We start from the raw sequence: 17,663 nt of genomic DNA on the forward strand, positions 1-17,663 counted from the left end.
ACATCATGTGTAGTGAGTATATTGGAAACTCACCAGCAGACGGAAGCTTGAAGCAAAACATAAATAGAGTTTCAGGATGGAACATTGTTGGACTCACAAATGTCTCTCCATATACACGGATTGCGTAGTATTGGTAATCAAGCATCTTCGTCGTGCAATCAGACTTATTCAAAGTTGATACTATGCTTTTCTCGGGAGGAAAATTAGGGAACTCGTTGGTAAAATCAGATGAAGCCATTTATGTTTGAGAGTTTTCGTTGATTGGAATTTAAAGAGTAAATGTGGATAACTGAAGTAGCAAGAATGTTTAATTTTATAGATGGAGAATATAGCCGTTGGAATACCACATGTTCGAATATAGACGTTGGAATATAGACGTTGGAATATAGACGCTGATACATGTAACATTACAGAACCACACATAATTGATCAGAATTCACCTGTAACATTACAGAACCACACATAATTGATCAGAATTCACCTGTAACATTACAGAACCACACATAATTGATCAGAATTCACCTGTAACATTACAGAACCACACATAATTGATCAGAATTCACCTGTAACATTACAGAACCACACATAATTGATCAGAATTCACCTGTAACATTACAGAACCACACATAATTCATCAGAATTCACCTGTAACATTACAGAACCACACATAATTCATCAGAATTCACCTGTAACATTACAGAACCACACATAATTCATCAGAATTCACCTGTAACATTACAGAACCACACATAATTGATCACAATTCACCTGTAACATTACAGAACCACACATAATTCATCACAATTCACCTGTAACATTACAGAACCACACATAATTCATCAGAATTCACCTGTAACATTACAGAACCACACATAATTGATCAGAATTCACCTGTAACATTACAGAACCACACATAATTGATCAGAATTCACCTGTAACATTACAGAACCACACATAATTCATCAGAATTCACCTGTAACATTACAGAATATCAACCACTAATATCCCCTAAGTTGGGCCAATCTGGTCCACTGTGTCACCCTATCCTGATAGAAGCGCTCCCATCCTACAACGCTTTGGCCTCGGTGCACAAACCACCAGTGTACTATAGGGGGCACCGGAAAGTTAGGCGATAAATTTAAACGTATGTAGTGCTGGCAGTGATTCCCTAAATGAGCTATACAAATCTCACGTGATGGTCTTGTAGCAGTCGATGCGGCATACAATGGTAAGATAGTACCACACAACGCTAATGTGTCCCCACCTGAGAAGCCAAATAACATGATAGCAGAATTGTACATGGTAGCAACCGGCCACAAGTCATCCCAAACGATCATCCAATAATCCGGCGTACAACCTGCACCGTCCCAACTTACTCTACGAAGAGCTGCATCAACAGTATCAACAAACACTCTTTGATACAAACAACGGTTAGCAATTACTTCATTTCGAATGTGATGCCTAACTGTCTGCCATGCTTCTTCGTCACCAAAAATGTAAGTTGCTACCGTACGGAAACCACAATTTCCATCACCTACAACGTCGTAGTATGATTCGACGTATGGTTTAATTATGCCAACTATTTTATCGGAATGTACGAATTCAGAACCATGATACATTTTTCCATCTGCATTCATGTATATTAGTGTAAAACAACTCTATATTGCAAAACAGTTATAAAAAAAGTTAGGTTTATCAGATATAATTTACCTGATGAGGCAGCATTATGTACCGAGGATGACGAGCTAATTCTGCCACTTCTACCACGACTCCTAGATGAACTAGTAGAACGAGCCCGTCCACGACGAGTTTCATTATATTCCCAAGAACTCGGCATACGTTTTGTGGATTTGCTCACCTTAGGTCGCCCCCGCACGTTAATTTTGACATCGGGTTCGGTGTACTGAGCTTGATCTGGGTGTAGTTGATCATGGATAAACATTGAAATATTACGCATTACGGATGGGTCGGCTTTAGAGACTTGGTCCACTAAGGACTTAAAATATCGCTGCTCCTCGTTCAGATCATTACGCCCGTCATTTTCATCAGTGTGACCATGATTGATTAAAAGTGTTCTCCAAAACACGTGAACACTCTCAGAACTGATCATTTGTTCCAGATCACAAGCTCGTTTCAGCTCACATGCACATGGTATCTGATGCGATGTTCTTAATACACAACCGCAACGCACGTACACTTCATGGCTCAACCCTCCCATATGCTCTAACTCTTGATTCAACAACTGCAGACAATAATGAGAGACTTTGAATACAAGTTGGCTTAATGGGCGTCCGGTGAAAGTGACTGCTTGATGAAGCCGGGACTGTTCAAGCATGTACCTGATACGAAGACAAAATTATTATTAGTTAGTGAAATGATACAACCCTAAATGCAAATTCCAAAATCGCAGTAGAAAAAATTGCAAATACCTTATATTGGTTGCTTGTGATTCAATCTGCTTGTGAACCTTCTGCCATACCGTGTCAAGGGACCCAGTTGCCGTATTGAGCCATTGCTTTAGACTAGCATGTTCGCTCTCCACTCGACAAGTAGTTGTGTTACCAAAATGTAGAAACTCCTTTGTCCAAGCAACAACAAACTTCTCCTTATGCACCAACCATGTCTCCTCAACATACGAGATAACTCCTTTGAACCTGCTCATCTTTTCCTTCATCATCATAAGATTGGTCTCGTACTCCTCAATGGTTAATGATTCTAATATTGTTCTCCATTTGCCATTCTTGAATTTAGAGGCAAGGCCTTTATCTCCAATGATTCTATACATACGATCTTCCACATCCTTATTTATATGCCAAGTGCATAGCAAGTGCGCTGCTTGTGGAAAAACTTCTTGTATCGGCTTTAATAACCCAAGCTCTCTGTCACTAACAACAACGGTCGGGTTCAGATCATCCCCAAGCAAAATCTTCAGCCTTTGCAAAATCCAACGATAGCTCCTTTCGGTCTCGTCTTTAACAATAGCATACGCTATCTTGAAATTATTATTGCATGGCGTCATCCCAACAATCTCAACAAACGGCATTTTGTACTTGTTTGTTTTGTACGTTGAATCAATGCCGATGTACCAGTGGTAAGTCCTAAACATATCAACTGACTCTGGATGTGCCATGAACACATGCGTTATCACACCTGAATCAGTCTGTGTGTAATGGACATATTTGTTCTCCACAGCAATATGGTAGAATTGACTAGCCATGTCTCTACCTTCAAACGCGTCCCTCCTCATTTTGTCCCTGTAATTATATATGTGTTTAATTACTGAGTTGTCCTCTGGGTATTTTTCTTTAACTGCTGCTAAAATAGCACAAGGCTTTGCTTGAGCTGAAGACATATCACGCACAATTTGTTTAGATGCGATACTGAGTCCGCTCATTTACCAACTTCCCTCTGGATACATACGCATTGTATGGTTATGCATTCCAGTTAACCCAGCCTTAGCCTTTATCCCCCATCCCGAAAGGTCTGCATGTTGATAGGCTTTAATCTAAAATTTACAGCGGCACGCTTTAGTTTTACTTTTCCTAATTGCAGGATCTTCATCATTTTTCACAACACCTCTATATCGTTCACCCCGTGAACAGCGCAACAACTTTTGTTTTCCCCCATTTTTGTGCGAAGATATTACAAGCTCAAACCCATTCTGAATAGCTATTTTTTTGCCCAATCAATAACATCCTGACTGGAGGGGAAAACGGTATCCGTTATGAAACGCGAACTATAATCAATGTTATCGTGGTTCCAATCTTCTATCGGTACCTGAATATACGAAAAAGTGACATTAAAATTACAAAAAAAAAAATACTTCGGGGCTATTTCTCCCGTTCAAAATTAATTCGGGGCAATTTCTGCCCATATTGGCCTGAACGGGCAGGCTACCCGTTTCACCATAGGTGGAAACGGGCAGCGCGTACTGCCCGTTCCAAAGGTGGAACGGGTGGCGCGTACCACCCGTTCCATGGGTGGAGCGGGTGGCGCGTACCACCCGTTCCATGGGTGGAGCGGGTGGCGATTACCATCCGTTCCTTAGGCCGAACGGGTAGTTCATCCGTTCGGCCTAAGGAACGGGTGGTAATCGCCACCCGCCCAGGCAAAAACCAAATAAAAAAAAATAAAAAAATGCTAAATAACGTTTTTAATTCTCGTAATATTACCTCGTGTTCGAACTCATTGTCTTCGGGAATGTTTTGATCCATTTTTTTCAAATCCGGGATTTGTGCTCGGGAGAGAAAACTAGAGAGAGTTTTGAAGGTTTTAGGGGAAAAAAAGTGGCAAGGGTATAATGGTCCAAACAGTGCGGTGAACCGGAAATTAGAGGCGGTATTTAACAATACCCTTGTTTTATCTTTAATATTTTCACTTACTTTAATATTTTTTTTATAATACACTATCCATATTTCTTTTTTATTTTTAAAGTCAATCCATATCTTGAACAATAACTATTTTTGTTTTTTTTATATAACACAGTATTACAAATAAAACTAACATTGTATTTACTAAAAAAGTTCAAAGTATCTCAACGTTATATTTTATCTGTAATTATTTTTTATTTCAAATAATAAGCAATTTTTTTATAGATTAAGGTGCAATTTTACCTCTAATATTTATAGTCAAGAGCAATTTTACCCCTAACGTTGATAAATTGAGTCAATTTCAGACACTATTATAAAATACAGTCTTTTTTTTTTCACCAATTGCATATCAATTGGTTCCAAAAAATGATATAATGTTTTTTGTAATTTAATAATAAAATTGGAGATTAATATTTATAAATTCGGTGAATTTTTTAAATTTTTTTGTCTAGTCCGTACAAAAGACAGTATATTTTTTTTATTTTTTTCACATTCCAACATATGTTTGTGATTTGTTACTGATAAAATAACGCATGTGTGAAGTGTAAATGACAAGATTCATGACCAAGAAGACAATTTGATGAATTATTTCTCAAATTGACCCAATTTATCAACGTTATGGGTAAAATTGCTCCTGGCTTCCAACGTTGGGGGTAAAATTGCACCATTTTAGACGTTAGGGGTAAAATTGCTCCTGACCCAAAACGTTAGGGGTATTTTTGCACCTTAACCCTTTTTTTTATCGCAACGTGTTCCACATAATTTTAATTTATTTTATAATTTTAATTTATTATTAAATAATAGTATATATTAAATTAATTATTATATTGAATAAATATTTTTATAATATTAATAATTAGTATTGAAATAATTATATTATTGGTTAAAAAATTATTAATTGTATATTAATCAAATTAATAGAGTGTTTTATGATAAGTGGGGTCCACCAAAATTTAAAGTGATAAGATATTCTAATAGTATGTAACTAGAAGATGTTATTTTAGATGATTTGGAAGTGGTAAGTAATAAAGTTTGTTACTTACCACTAACGATGCTCTAAATACACTCAGTAAATTAAGGTAACTCTCTCTAGACTATCCACTTGCTCTACTATGGTCAGCCAATCAAGAGACTCCTGGAGTTAAAGGAAACCACGGAACATAGGAATCTCGGTCGTCATGCCAGCCACCCATCATATATCATCCCCCGCAATACGCGGATGATGACGACCCCTCGGTGCCTCGAAATGCTCATCATCTATCTCTTCTTCATCATTGAACTCTTCAGCGAAAAGATTCCTTTGATCGTCATGCTTAGGGTTTCTGCGATGATTAAGATATCGCGAATTAGAGTTTCTTTGCTCCTCTTCAACGAACAAATCGCTCATTCTCAATGTCAGCTAATCCATGATAGCGTCCATCTATTGATCTATCACTTGCTCAACCCGTTGTCTAAGCATCTGTTGAAGATCCTCACGACCATACACCTCCTCCAAAGTTTGTCTCTTTTGGGGCATGGCAAATATGGTTAGGCTTAGATACCAACTGATGCAACCTGAATAAACAGATTTGTCCCGAATTGTTGAATCGTGCACAGATTTCAATTGAAACCTTCAAAATTCAATAAGAATTTTGAGAAAAACGAAATACATTCTTATTCAACGATAAACTGTCTAATTTATCCGAGTTAGATCTTTATATAGTAAACATAAGACCTAATCCAAAAAACAAAAAGGAAAGAAAATAGAAAAATTAAATAAAAGGTAAAAAAAACAGTAATTTGAGATTTTTACACCTTAAGCGTTGTGTATTCTATTGGGATATGGATAGTGATAAAAGTTGGGATATGGATAAATGGTTAGGATAAGGATAAAAATATGATAGTCGAGAATTATTATTCAATGTTTGGTACGTGGGATAAGGATGAGGATAAAATAATACATTTTACTTTTTTAACCCTATTTAAACTACATAACATTAATTTAAGGGATAAGATTACTTTTTCATCCTATTAAAATCGCAGGAAGAAGTTTATCTCATCTCCTTATACCACCACCCTCTTATATACGGGATTTGAGGTCATCCGTCTCACTCTTCTATCTTCCAACTAAAAACTGAATAACTTATCTCGTATTTTTTATCCTTATCTTACCTTCTGTGTCCCTTCTAACAAACACCCCTAAAGGATAGAATTTGGCCAAAAACGATGAAAATCACAGCTAAAAATGAGTTTTGATTGTTGGTTGTCTCTAATCAAAATAGGCCCAAAAATACAAAAAGAAAAAATCCAAAAGTTCCAAGGTCCCGAATCATTATAAACTGACTTTTGTACTTATATTTATCCAAAAACTTGGAAGATAGTTAGATCATGTTTTTTTAACTGAGATTAAATTAAATTAAATTAAATTAAATTAATAATTAATTGAACTTAACTTGTGCGGGGCCTTAATTCATTCTCCCGTGTATCTTCCACCAAGAAGAAGAAGAAAGTATAGGCATGGAAAACCGCAGCAAGCTTGAGTTGGTGGTATTTCCATGGCTAGCCATGGGACACCTTATACCATTTCTTAGATTCTCCATGGTTTTAGCTGAAAGAGGTCATTCAATTTCTTTCATTTCAACACCAAAAAATCTACAAAAGCTTCCTAAAATACCCAAACAACTGTCATCTTCCATTTCCCTCATTTCCTTCCCTTTACCTTCCATCTCCGGATTGCCATCCCATGCTGAAACCACTTCTGATATACCCTACACCAAACAACAGCTACTAAAGAAGGCTTTTGATTTGCTTCAAACTCCATTAACTCTTTTCCTTCAATCTTCCAAACCAGATTGGGTTATTTACGATTATGCCTCTCACTGGCTTCCTTCTCTCACCTCCGATTTAGGGATTTCATCTGCCTTCTTTAGTCTCTTCACCGGCGCAGCACTGTCTTTTATTGGCCCGCAGCCGTTGTTGATGACAGATGGAGACTCCCGCTCAACCGCCGAAGACTTCACCGTCGTCCCTGCTTGGGTTCCGTTTGAATCCAATATCAAGTATCGCGTCCACGAGGTTTCAAAATATGTGGAGAAAACGGAAGAGGATAAAACAGGCCCTTCTGACTCTGTTCGATTCGGATTTGCAATTGGAAACGCTGATCTTGTTATTATCAGAAGCTCTCCGGAATTCGAACCGGAGTGGTTCGAGCTTTTCGGAAAGCTGAGCGGGAAGCCTGTAATTCCGATTGGCTTCTTGCCTCCATTAACGGAAGAAGACGAAGAAGATAAAGAGTGGATTCGTATGAAAGAATGGCTAGATAAAAAGGAAGCGAAATCAGTTGTATATGTTGGGTTAGGGAGTGAGGCTGCTTTGACAAGAGAAGAAGTGCAGAGATTAGCAATTGGATTGGAGAAGTCGGAATCGGCTTTCTTTTGGGCGCTTGGGTCAACTCAGAGTAAGAAGACGGTGCTGCCGGACGAGTTCGAGGAACGAGTTAAAGATCGGGGAGTAGTGTACTCAGGATGGGTTCCACAGGTGAAGATACTGAGTCACGAGGCAGTTGGGGTATTCTTGACTCACTGTGGTTGGAACTCGGTTGTTGAGGGACTCTCGTTAAAAAAGGTTTTGATACTGTTTCCAGTATTGAATGATCAAGGGCTAAATGCAAGGTTGTTAGAGGGGAAAAAGCTTGGGGTTGAGATACCAAGAGATGAATTCAATGGGGAATTTACATCCGACTCGGTGGCAGATTTGGTGAATAAGGCAAAGCTAGATGAGTTGGGAAAGGAGAAGATGAAGGGGGACATGTTTGGAGATTGGATTAGGAATAATCAGTCCGTGGATGAGGTTGTCCGTTACCTCCAACAGAATAGGAATTCATTTCAGGTGAAAAAACCATAAAAGATGAAGATATCATTTTTTCATGTTCTGTTCTGGTTTGTTTTTATATGTGAATAGATATCACACTCTCCATTCTTTCCCAATCTGGACCCATGTTTATGGGGTTCTTCTTATGTCTGATACTAAATTTCTGTTGCTATTTGTAGCTTTTCTTTTTCTTCATTATTAACAAAAGCCTTTTGTAGCGTAGAAATAAGGTTCAAAATATTCATGGTAATTCAATTTTATAGGCTAGACAGAGTGGGTTAGATATAAGGGTATTTTTATTCAATGCGAATGAAAGCGTTTAATTTGATGAGATAAAAAGTAAAGTTAGATATGTAAATGAATCTTTTCTATTGGGCTAGATTTTGGATTAGCCCATAAAATAAGGGAAAATTACAAAACTAGATCAAATGGGAGGCCCATTTACATATTAAATCTATTTACTTAATTTACTACATATCTAGACTGATTTTGTGTGACTTTCCCATAATACCCCTAACCTTCCCACTTCCTCCTTTACGCGAACGTTCTCTCCCCTCTTCTCCTTGGTTGTGCGAAACGGTGGCAGCTCCTCCATTAATGATTCCAAGACTTTTGATCTTCCTATCTTTCTTTAAATTCCACGAAATCTGGTTCATTTCTCCAAATCACAATGAATTTCTCTTCTTCCTCTATTCATCTCTTGATTCTGCAACTTCCTAATCCTAGAAAACGAAGTCATGGTTCTTCATCTTCCATTTCCTGCTCGTTCGAAAAAATGGTGAATCTACGTTATTTTCATCGTTTTTCCCAGTTTATCATATTGGGTTCATCAAAAAATGTAAGTATATGTTGTTTTTTCTGCGTTTTCCCCCATAAATCCACTTAGCATATGCGGTTATCACGAGGTCTTCGGGGAGAAATTTATCGATTTCACTTCGCGAAACGCTGATTACGCGAAGTTTGCGAGGTAATTCGATAAATTTCTCTCGCAGACTCCGCGAAGTTTGCGAGGTAATTCGATAAATTTCTCTCGCAGACTCCGCGAATTCTGCGTTTTGCGAAGCCAGAGCGTCACATTTCTCCTCGCAGACTCCGCGAAATCATTGTTTCGCGAAGTCAGAGCGTCACATTCCTTGCACATTTATGTTCGCATACTTAGCGAATCGTCGTTTCGCGAAGCCAAATCTTCCTTTTTTCTGACTAACACGATTAAATTTTTCTGAAGATGGTTGAATACGAAATATTCATTCCTGGAAGCCGGTGTGTTAGGGTGCCATGAGAGACATCCATTCGAAACCGCCTGGACTTCCATCCCTCTGTGGTGAATAAAAGGCTATGTATAATGAAGTGATTTGTTAGGAGTTTATTGTGGCAATCTTAGTGAATAGTAGCCTATGTATTATGAGATGATTTGTTATGAGTTTATTGTGGCAATCTTATTGTAAATTTTGATAATGTTATGATTTTAATGTTGGAATCCTTTGTTGTTTGCCATTTTTTGTTATATACCACTTCACGAATTAGCTACAAAACATATCCAGGCTTCGCATATGCGAATTAAATTCATCAAATAAATCAAACTCTAGCTTCGCAGGCTTCGCATATGCGAACTAAATTCATCAATTATTATGAACATTAGCTTCGCAGGCTTCGCATAATATGGAATTTGCGAAGTCAGACGGGAGAGGGCGAGACGCGCGTAAATATTGAGGGTATTATGGGAAAGTCACATAAAATCAGTCTAGATATGTAGTAGGTTGAGTAAATGGGTTTAATATATAAATGGGCCTCCCATTTGACCTAGTTTTGTAATTTTCCCATAAAATAATAAAATAATGCTTTAAGCCTTTTATTTATTACTTTTTCCAAATCCCTAATTATATATATATTTTTTTTTTGAGGGATTTGGAAAATCAAAATTGAAACACAAGAAGCAAGCCTCATGGGCTTTTTAGTAAGGAAAAGTGAAGTTATGGCTTTTTGCTAAAAAAGCCCATCTTTAAAATAACCAAACCAACATCCTCATATGTTTAAGTGTCCGTTTGTTTCCATTTTTAACAACTGCGTTTTGCCTTTCAATACTAAACAGGAAATATGAAGTGTTTGATAAATTTTTGAAATAGCTATTTTTTTTGTTTAGAAAAAACAACTAATATCAACCGTTAACAACAAACAGAAACAACTCAAACAAACGGGTCCTAAGTTTCCTATAAAAGGAAAGAGAGTCACATACGGTCTCATATTTTAGTACGTGACACTAAGAGGGTGTTTGTTTCAGCTTTTCGGAGGAGCGTTTAGCGTTTTACTCCAAACTGCAGGAAATACAGCGTTTGGTTAGGTTTATATAACCGCAGCGTTTAGCATTTTCTCTGGAAACTGCAGTGTTTTGGAGCGTTTCACGAAAAGCTCATATTTTGAGCTTTTCATAAACAGTTGTTTGTAGCTAGTTGTTATTGGCAGAATTATCCTTCTTTTTTCCACAAAATATATTTATTCTTTAACATTATTTATATTTGTACAACATAATTACCGAAAAAATAAGGTTTTGTTGCGTTCAATAAATTTTTTATTTTTTTATATAGATTATTTTTATTAATTTGTATAACACATTTTTTATTTTATAATAGAATAAGGTACAAAAATATTCCCAACATTTATATCTAGAAACGATTTTACCTTTAATGTCTAAAATGATGCAATTATACCCCTAATTTTGGCAGCCAAAAGCAATTTTACTCATAACATTGACAATTGGGTCCATTCGAGAAATAATCTATCAAACTGTCTTCTTGGTCATAAATATTGTCATCTACACTTCACATGTGCACGATTTTATCATCGCTAGTTATAGATCACAAACATATGATTAGACGTGAATTTTCTTTTAAGAAAATAAAAAAATATATTATCTTATGTATGAGTTGGACAAAAAAAATTTCCAATATTTCATCGATTTAATAAATATTAATTTTCAATTTTATTATTAAATCACAAAAAATATGAAATCTCTTTTTTAAAATCATTGGTATGTGCAATTGGTGTATAATAAGAAATAAACCAGAGGGGCTATAATTAGAGATACCATCGACCCAACTTATCAATGTTATGGGTAAAATTGCTCTTAGCTGCCAGTGTTATGGGTAAAATTGCACCATTTTAGACATTAAGAGTAAAATTATTCCTAGTTGTAAACGTTATGAGCATTTTTTCGCATTTTTCCTTTTATAATTTCATCGTTGATTAATTTAAAACATGTCCATTTTAGACATTTTAAATCCGAACAGCAACAGTTCAATATAATTTTACCAAACACTAGTAATTAAACAGCTAATAACAAACAGCTAACAGCAACATCTAACAGCTTACTGCAACTACAAACAGCTAACAACAACCGCAACAGCTATTAGCTCAGGCCCTAACAGCGGGTTTTGAAGGATTGATCACATTATCTTATTGCGGTGGTAGCATTTTAAGAGATTTTTTCTTGCTATTTTAATTAATGTCCTCTTTTGTGGGTTTTGGACTTCAAACACCAATTAAGATTGATCATTTTTATTAGAATATATATGGGCTTAAAAAATACGAATGTTGAAAGTGTTAATAGGAAATTTTTACCTAAGTTTTATTTGAGGAAAATCTTAACATGGTCGGTATTATCACACTATAGATGGTTTGTTGCAACATAAAAATATGTGTTGCCTGAAATGTGTTGAAGTTCTTCATTTTTTTCATTCGAAGTTATTGGAAGCAGCTTTGACATCTCAAAATTCGACCAAACCCCCGTAATTTAATCTCGAGAATTTGTAAAAATATGATCCCTATGTCTGGAAATTTAATTCGCCGATATGTTAATATTGATCAATTATGTTGTTTATAAAGAGGACTTGAATCTATCATTCATATTTTTTTTTATAAATGTCCTTTTGCCACAGCTGTTTGGAACTGCTATTTGCCGATGATAATTTCAAATTTTACAGGAGAATCGTTGGTTGCCTAGTTGGGGTTTGTGTTTAATGTATTAACTGAAGAGCAACGTTGTTTATGCACTTCAATTGTGTGGGGTATTTGGTGTTGTAGGAATGGGGTGGTGTGGAATGGCTGGAGCACTGACGTTACTGATGTCTTTCGTTTGGCTTGTGATGGGCTTAGAGACTGGCAAGATGCACAATTATTGCAAAATAATGTCCACAGGATGTTTGATTTTCACAGTGGTGACCATAGGAGTGCTGTTTGGTCTAAACATCCCCTTGGTAAGTTTAAAGTAAACACAAACGCTTCAATTAATATTGGGTCATGCTGGTTAAGCTTTGGTGTTGTGTTTAATGACATCGTTGATCTCTTCTGTGGTGTGTTCTCAAAACGTATTGCTGGAAACTTTTCGGTTAGAGATGGTGAAGTAATTGACATTTGAGAGGCTCTCAGCAGGATCAAACTCAAAAGTTTTAGTGGTGTGTAAAAGTTTTATTTTTAGTAACAGTACTAACATTTCTCTGTCCATTTGTTAATTAAAGCCAACAATAAAATGTAAAAATTTGTATTTTTTATTTAAAAGGAAAAAAAGGAATATATACATATCATTATGATTTAAATATTCTTAATTAATCCCAAAGAATGACTATACAACGAAGATAAGTTACATTCTACAAAATTAATAATTAATGAGGTAACTAGTGTAGTCAGTAGTGTTCATATCAAAGCTTTGGCTTCCACCCCTAACTTTTTTTTAATACGAATAAATAAAATATTGAACTTTTCTTTAATTTGTTAGACATGATATATTTGAGATATGTCTATTATACTATGAAAGAAATAACAAAATCTATGGAATATGAATGTAACTTATCTTATTATTTAAAAAAATTATCGTACTTAATTTTAATATCATTTTCCCCCAATCTTCAGTGTTAGTATTAGATAGCAAAAACTATTACAATATTTAAACTTATATGTGATACATACATATAGTATAAATTTACTAGTCAAAGTTGCTAGTGCTAAAGGCAGACCTACAACTCTAAAGAGATTATAAGCTTTTCACTATCTTTAAATGCTTGCTTGCACCATCAAATTGAAATTACCACTCCTCCAACGTCTCTTCTTCGACATTACCTGAAAATATCAACATTTTTACACAAATCAAAATTAACACATTTAATTATAAATAGAGCATGATATAAATCGGTACTGCTTCCTTTATCTCCGTCCGTCTCCATCTAGATAAAGAATTTTCATCATTTATGAAATGAACAAAAGATTTAACAAACTTACATTACTCGACGAGAAAGGAGACGTGAGAGGGGGGAGAGAGGCACGACGGGATGCCTTTCCAGGTTCAGTCAAGTGACGAATTTCCCGAAGATGGCTCGTTATATCTTCTAATATTTGTACCTGATTAATCTTTTCTCTTCCTCTCGTACTCTTACTGAAATTCAGCTTCTCTCTCCCTTCGTGCACAAATTTCAACTTCTCTCTTAGCCAACATATCTCGTTGTCGATTCTGAACCTTTCTACATCAAATGAAGACATGGATTTTCTCCTCATTTCTGATCGCCACGATTTACTTTTACCGGTTGGTGGTAATCCGGCCGAAATAATCACCGGACTAGTGTTTGTTGTTTTCACTGTACTACTGTTTGATGAAGTGGAAGGAGAATTCGTCGGAATTGGAATCGGAATAGGAATCATCTTACTGGTAGTCTTCTCTTCTTCCACAGAAACAATGCATTTATCATCAATTACATGAACATCATGAATTATTCCTTTATTTTGATTTTCAATTTCATCCGAAATATTTAACTCAATTATCTCTGTGATTACAGCACTGCTATTCCTTGACGGTTCACTTTCTTCTATAACTGTAGATCTATTATCATCTTCGATCAATTTCATAACTGGAAAATCTTCGGAGTTGATGTTCTGTTGTGGCATCACCACCACCGATTCGTCGTCGCTTAAGTATAAAGTGAAGTCTCCCTTAGCCAAGGCAGCGGCGGCGGCGCTGGATGTATCAGCTTCGAGAAATTGTTCGTTGGACATCAATTGCCGGTAGGCTTCAACTTCTTTTTCTAGAAAAAACTTTTCCTTCTCTCTCCTTACTAAAATCTCTTTAAGTATGTCCATTTCTTCTTCATCATATGCATATCTGTGTTCCACAATCCTCTGTCTCTGCCTCGATTCCATCTCAATCGAAGCTTTTTCTTCTTGTAATCGGAGAATCATCGCCATTGCCTCATCGGCAGCCGTAGAAGCGGCGCTTCTTTCTTTCTCTAATTCCACGTATAAAACAGATCTCGCCGCATGCTCTTCTTCTAGCGCTTCTTGTAACAATCTTATCGTATGCTTAGGATTGTTATCCATTGCATTTTGATCATCAATTGGTTCGTTCTCATCCACCGATTCACTCAAATCAAATCCATGAGAAATTTTCCGCTTCGATCCAATGTCCAACAAACCTTCCTTCCCATCTACAATTTCATCATTTAATAATTCAATTTTTGTGGAAATGCAAGAAATTAAGAGTTCAGATTATGAAGAAATTAATCAGTACCTCTAAAATTAGCATCATCCTTGAAACTATCAGCTGTGTCTTCCGCTAATCTAGTGACGGAAGGAGGAGGACTTTCGTCGGAACATAAGGATCTATTAGAAAAATTCCAAGGTAATTTCCGGTTATCATTAACACTACCTCTTTTCCGGCGTCTAAGGTTATTGTGACTTCTTGATCTACGGTTGGGGAATTTTTTTTCTTTAAAATCCGGCAAGTTTATTGCACCTATTACAAATCCTTTTTCTTTCATCTTGGCCAAATCTTCCGTCCTATCTGAAGATGACAAGCAGGAGGCAGCCTCATCGCCGGGTTCATGTTTTCCATTCCTTCCCTCAGGGAGATTGCAGTTCCAGGAAGAATGGAAAGGGAATTTGTTCTTGACAGAGCATTGAACGAAGGATATTTTATGAGCAGGGAGACGGAGCAATTGGGATTGCAAGCAGTTTTGGCCGTTGGAATTCCCGAATAAACCATTACAAGAACAGGGAAGATTCAATCCGAACAAGGAAAGGAATGCGGAGGCGAAATAAGCAAGTGTTGATGCAAATAAAAGAAGGGTTGCAATAGCAAGATCAAGAAATGCACCCACAAGTTCACTAAACGTCCAATTACGAATTGCATGGCACGACATTTTTCTTTCTTTTTCTTTATTGTCCAATTTCTTGATTATGATTAAGTGGATCAAACTGATTGATGAACACAGGTTTTTCTATTGTTTGGCGTTGGTCAGCAATTTTTGCATTTAGACTATTCACTGAAAACTAGGGAAGTTTTTACCTAATTCTTTGATGGGTTGGGAGGAAAGAAAAGTAAAAAGTTACAGTTTTTCGGTTTTTGTATCATTTCTTTAGAACCCCTAGTTTTTTACGGTTAATTTTGTTGGTGAATTCTCGGGCAGAATATACATATTGATAGGTTTTCCACAACAAATTGGTTGGTAAAAAAAATATAAAGAAAATGCACAAGAAATTGTGAGACCTTGACTTTTTAAGTATGGTTTGATACATCATGTATCTCATAAACTTGATTACCCTTAAACTTTCAAAACGTCCTGATAACTCCCTTAACTTGTATAAAATATTCAGTTAACCTCCTAAATTTGCGTAAAATATAATCAATTAATTATTTAGTTGTAAAAAAAAGTAAACTGCATGCGGAAGATGTATTGCACGCACCTTAAAAAATAAAACGATCAAGATCGGGATATGCGGTTCTAATATTAAAAAAAGATAAGTTTTAGAGTTAAACAATTAAAAACTTGTTTTTCAATCTATGATGTGAATTATGTAATAACATTCTAAAATGTGTGCAACGCATACCCCGACTTTGGATAAGTTGCATGCAATACATCTTCCGTATTTAACTTACTTTTTTTTTTTTGCAACTGAGTGATTAATTAATTACATTTTACGCTATTTCAAGGGTCTAACTGGACGCTTCATGCAAGTTGAGAGAGTTACCGATACACTTTGAAAGTTTAGAGAACTAATTAAGTTTTTTGAACAATTTCTAAGCACAAATGATATATTAAGCCCGAAGTTATTGATTATCCATAAAAAAAAATGTTATTGATTCTGTTAGCTAATAACTGTTTGCGGTTGTAGTAAGTTGTTTGTTATTGTTGTTAGGTGTTTGTTATTAGCTGTTTAATTATTAGTATTTAATAAAATTATATTAAACTGTTGTTGTTAATATTTAAAATGTCTAATATGTACATGTTTTAAATTAATCAATAAAAAAATTATAACATAAAAAATACATTATACAAAGCTTAATGAGATTCGTCTGACATATTTAAGTGTATTCTCTTTAATTAAATTTTGTTGTGTAATTTAAACTTGAGATCTCTAAGTTAGGTTGAGACGTTTAACCACTCGAAACAACATTATTTTTTTTGGTAGTAAAAGAAAAGAAAAAGACAAACAAAAAAGCCAAAAAAAACCTAACCCAAGATTAGTCTAGGAAAACTAACCCTCACCACATCATCCAAAAGAAAAGAAGACAAGAACTCAAGAGGTGAAGAGAAGGTTGAGACTCCCAACATCCTCACATGGCCCTTAGCCGCAAGATGGTCTGCTACCCGATTCTGCTCCCTGAAAATATGGCAGAAGCTGATGGAATCAAAGGAAGAGCAAACCCTTCTAATCCCTTTGATTAAATTCTGGCTACTTAAACAAATAGCATTATTATCAGAGATCATTCTGACAGCTTTGAGGTTGTCAGATTCCATAAGCAGCTTCTTGAAGCCCAGATTCATAGTCAGCATGAGGCCAGAAAAAATCCCCCAAAGCTCTGCAGAAAAGGAAGAACCCATACCCAAATTCTGAGCAAATCCAAACACCCAAGCACCACCAGCATCTCTCAGAACCCCTCCAGCAGCAATTTTACCGTCCTTTAGACAAGAACCATCTGTATTTAGCTTCACCACCCCTTCACTAGGCCTACTCCAGCCAAAGAGATGAATATCCTTCCTTTGGATAGACCTAGCTAAAGTACCCTCTTTGAAGCTATCTGTAATATTACAAAACTTTTTAGAGAAGAAATCCAACAAATTAGGGATAACAATAGTTTCTCCTCCAAAAATCTCCTCATTCCTCCATTTCCAAATCTGGTGACAAACAACCGCAAATATGATAACACCATGCTCCAGATCGGCCAACAGCTTCCCACTAACACCATCTACAAACCAATCGAGATCAGAATGGGACAAGAAAGCAGACAACAACTGGTTAGGGAGAACTTTCCTCTACACCTCTTTACTCTTAGCACAATCTCTAAGAGCATGGCAAATGGTTTCTTCATGCCCTTTGCATCTACTACATGCACCATACTCCACCAAATGACGTCTTTTTCTATTAGTATTAGTAAGCAACCTATTTTTAACACCAAGCCACAGA

The 17,663-nt window shown here is 36.1% G+C and overlaps 2 protein-coding genes across 2 annotated transcripts; one reads left to right on the forward strand and one right to left on the reverse strand.

Annotated features, from left to right (window-relative positions):
• Positions 1-6,814: 6,814 nt before the first annotated feature.
• LOC136219372 (UDP-glycosyltransferase 91C1) lies at positions 6,815-8,513 on the forward strand. Its single transcript, XM_066006763.1, has one exon. It carries the CDS (start codon positions 6,867-6,869, stop codon positions 8,250-8,252), a length of 1,386 nt encoding a protein of 461 aa, XP_065862835.1. The 5' UTR covers positions 6,815-6,866; the 3' UTR covers positions 8,253-8,513.
• A 4,602-nt stretch (positions 8,514-13,115) lies between these two features.
• Positions 13,116-15,659, reverse strand: LOC136220928 (myosin-binding protein 3-like). The gene is made up of 3 exons (XM_066008769.1): positions 14,766-15,659; positions 13,488-14,721; positions 13,116-13,328 (listed from the first exon to the last, which is right to left on the reverse strand). The coding sequence occupies exons 1-3, from the start codon at positions 15,395-15,397 to the stop codon at positions 13,263-13,265; spliced, it is 1,932 nt and encodes a 643-aa protein (XP_065864841.1). The 5' UTR covers positions 15,398-15,659; the 3' UTR covers positions 13,116-13,262.
• Positions 15,660-17,663: the final 2,004 nt, after the last annotated feature.

The sequence above is a fragment of the Euphorbia lathyris genome, chromosome 2, assembly GCF_963576675.1.
Source record: "Euphorbia lathyris chromosome 2, ddEupLath1.1, whole genome shotgun sequence".
NCBI lineage: Eukaryota > Viridiplantae > Streptophyta > Magnoliopsida > Malpighiales > Euphorbiaceae > Euphorbia > Euphorbia lathyris.

What these genes read in the sequence shown, in the direction of transcription:
- LOC136219372 (XM_066006763.1), top strand. Translation starts at nt 6,867, where the DNA reads ATGGAAAACCGCAGCAAGCTTGAGTTGGTGGTATTTCCATGGCTAGCC.
- LOC136220928 (XM_066008769.1), bottom strand. Translation starts at nt 15,397, where the DNA reads ATGTCGTGCCATGCAATTCGTAATTGGACGTTTAGTGAACTTGTGGGT. An exon ending in GATGATGCTAATTTTAGAGG is followed by an intron (nt 14,722 to 14,765) that starts TACTGATTAATT and finishes AATTTCTTGCAT; the next exon opens with TTCCACAAAAATTGAATTAT. An exon ending in CTCCTTTCTCGTCGAGTAAT is followed by an intron (nt 13,329 to 13,487) that starts GTAAGTTTGTTA and finishes TGATATTTTCAG; the next exon opens with GTAATGTCGAAGAAGAGACG.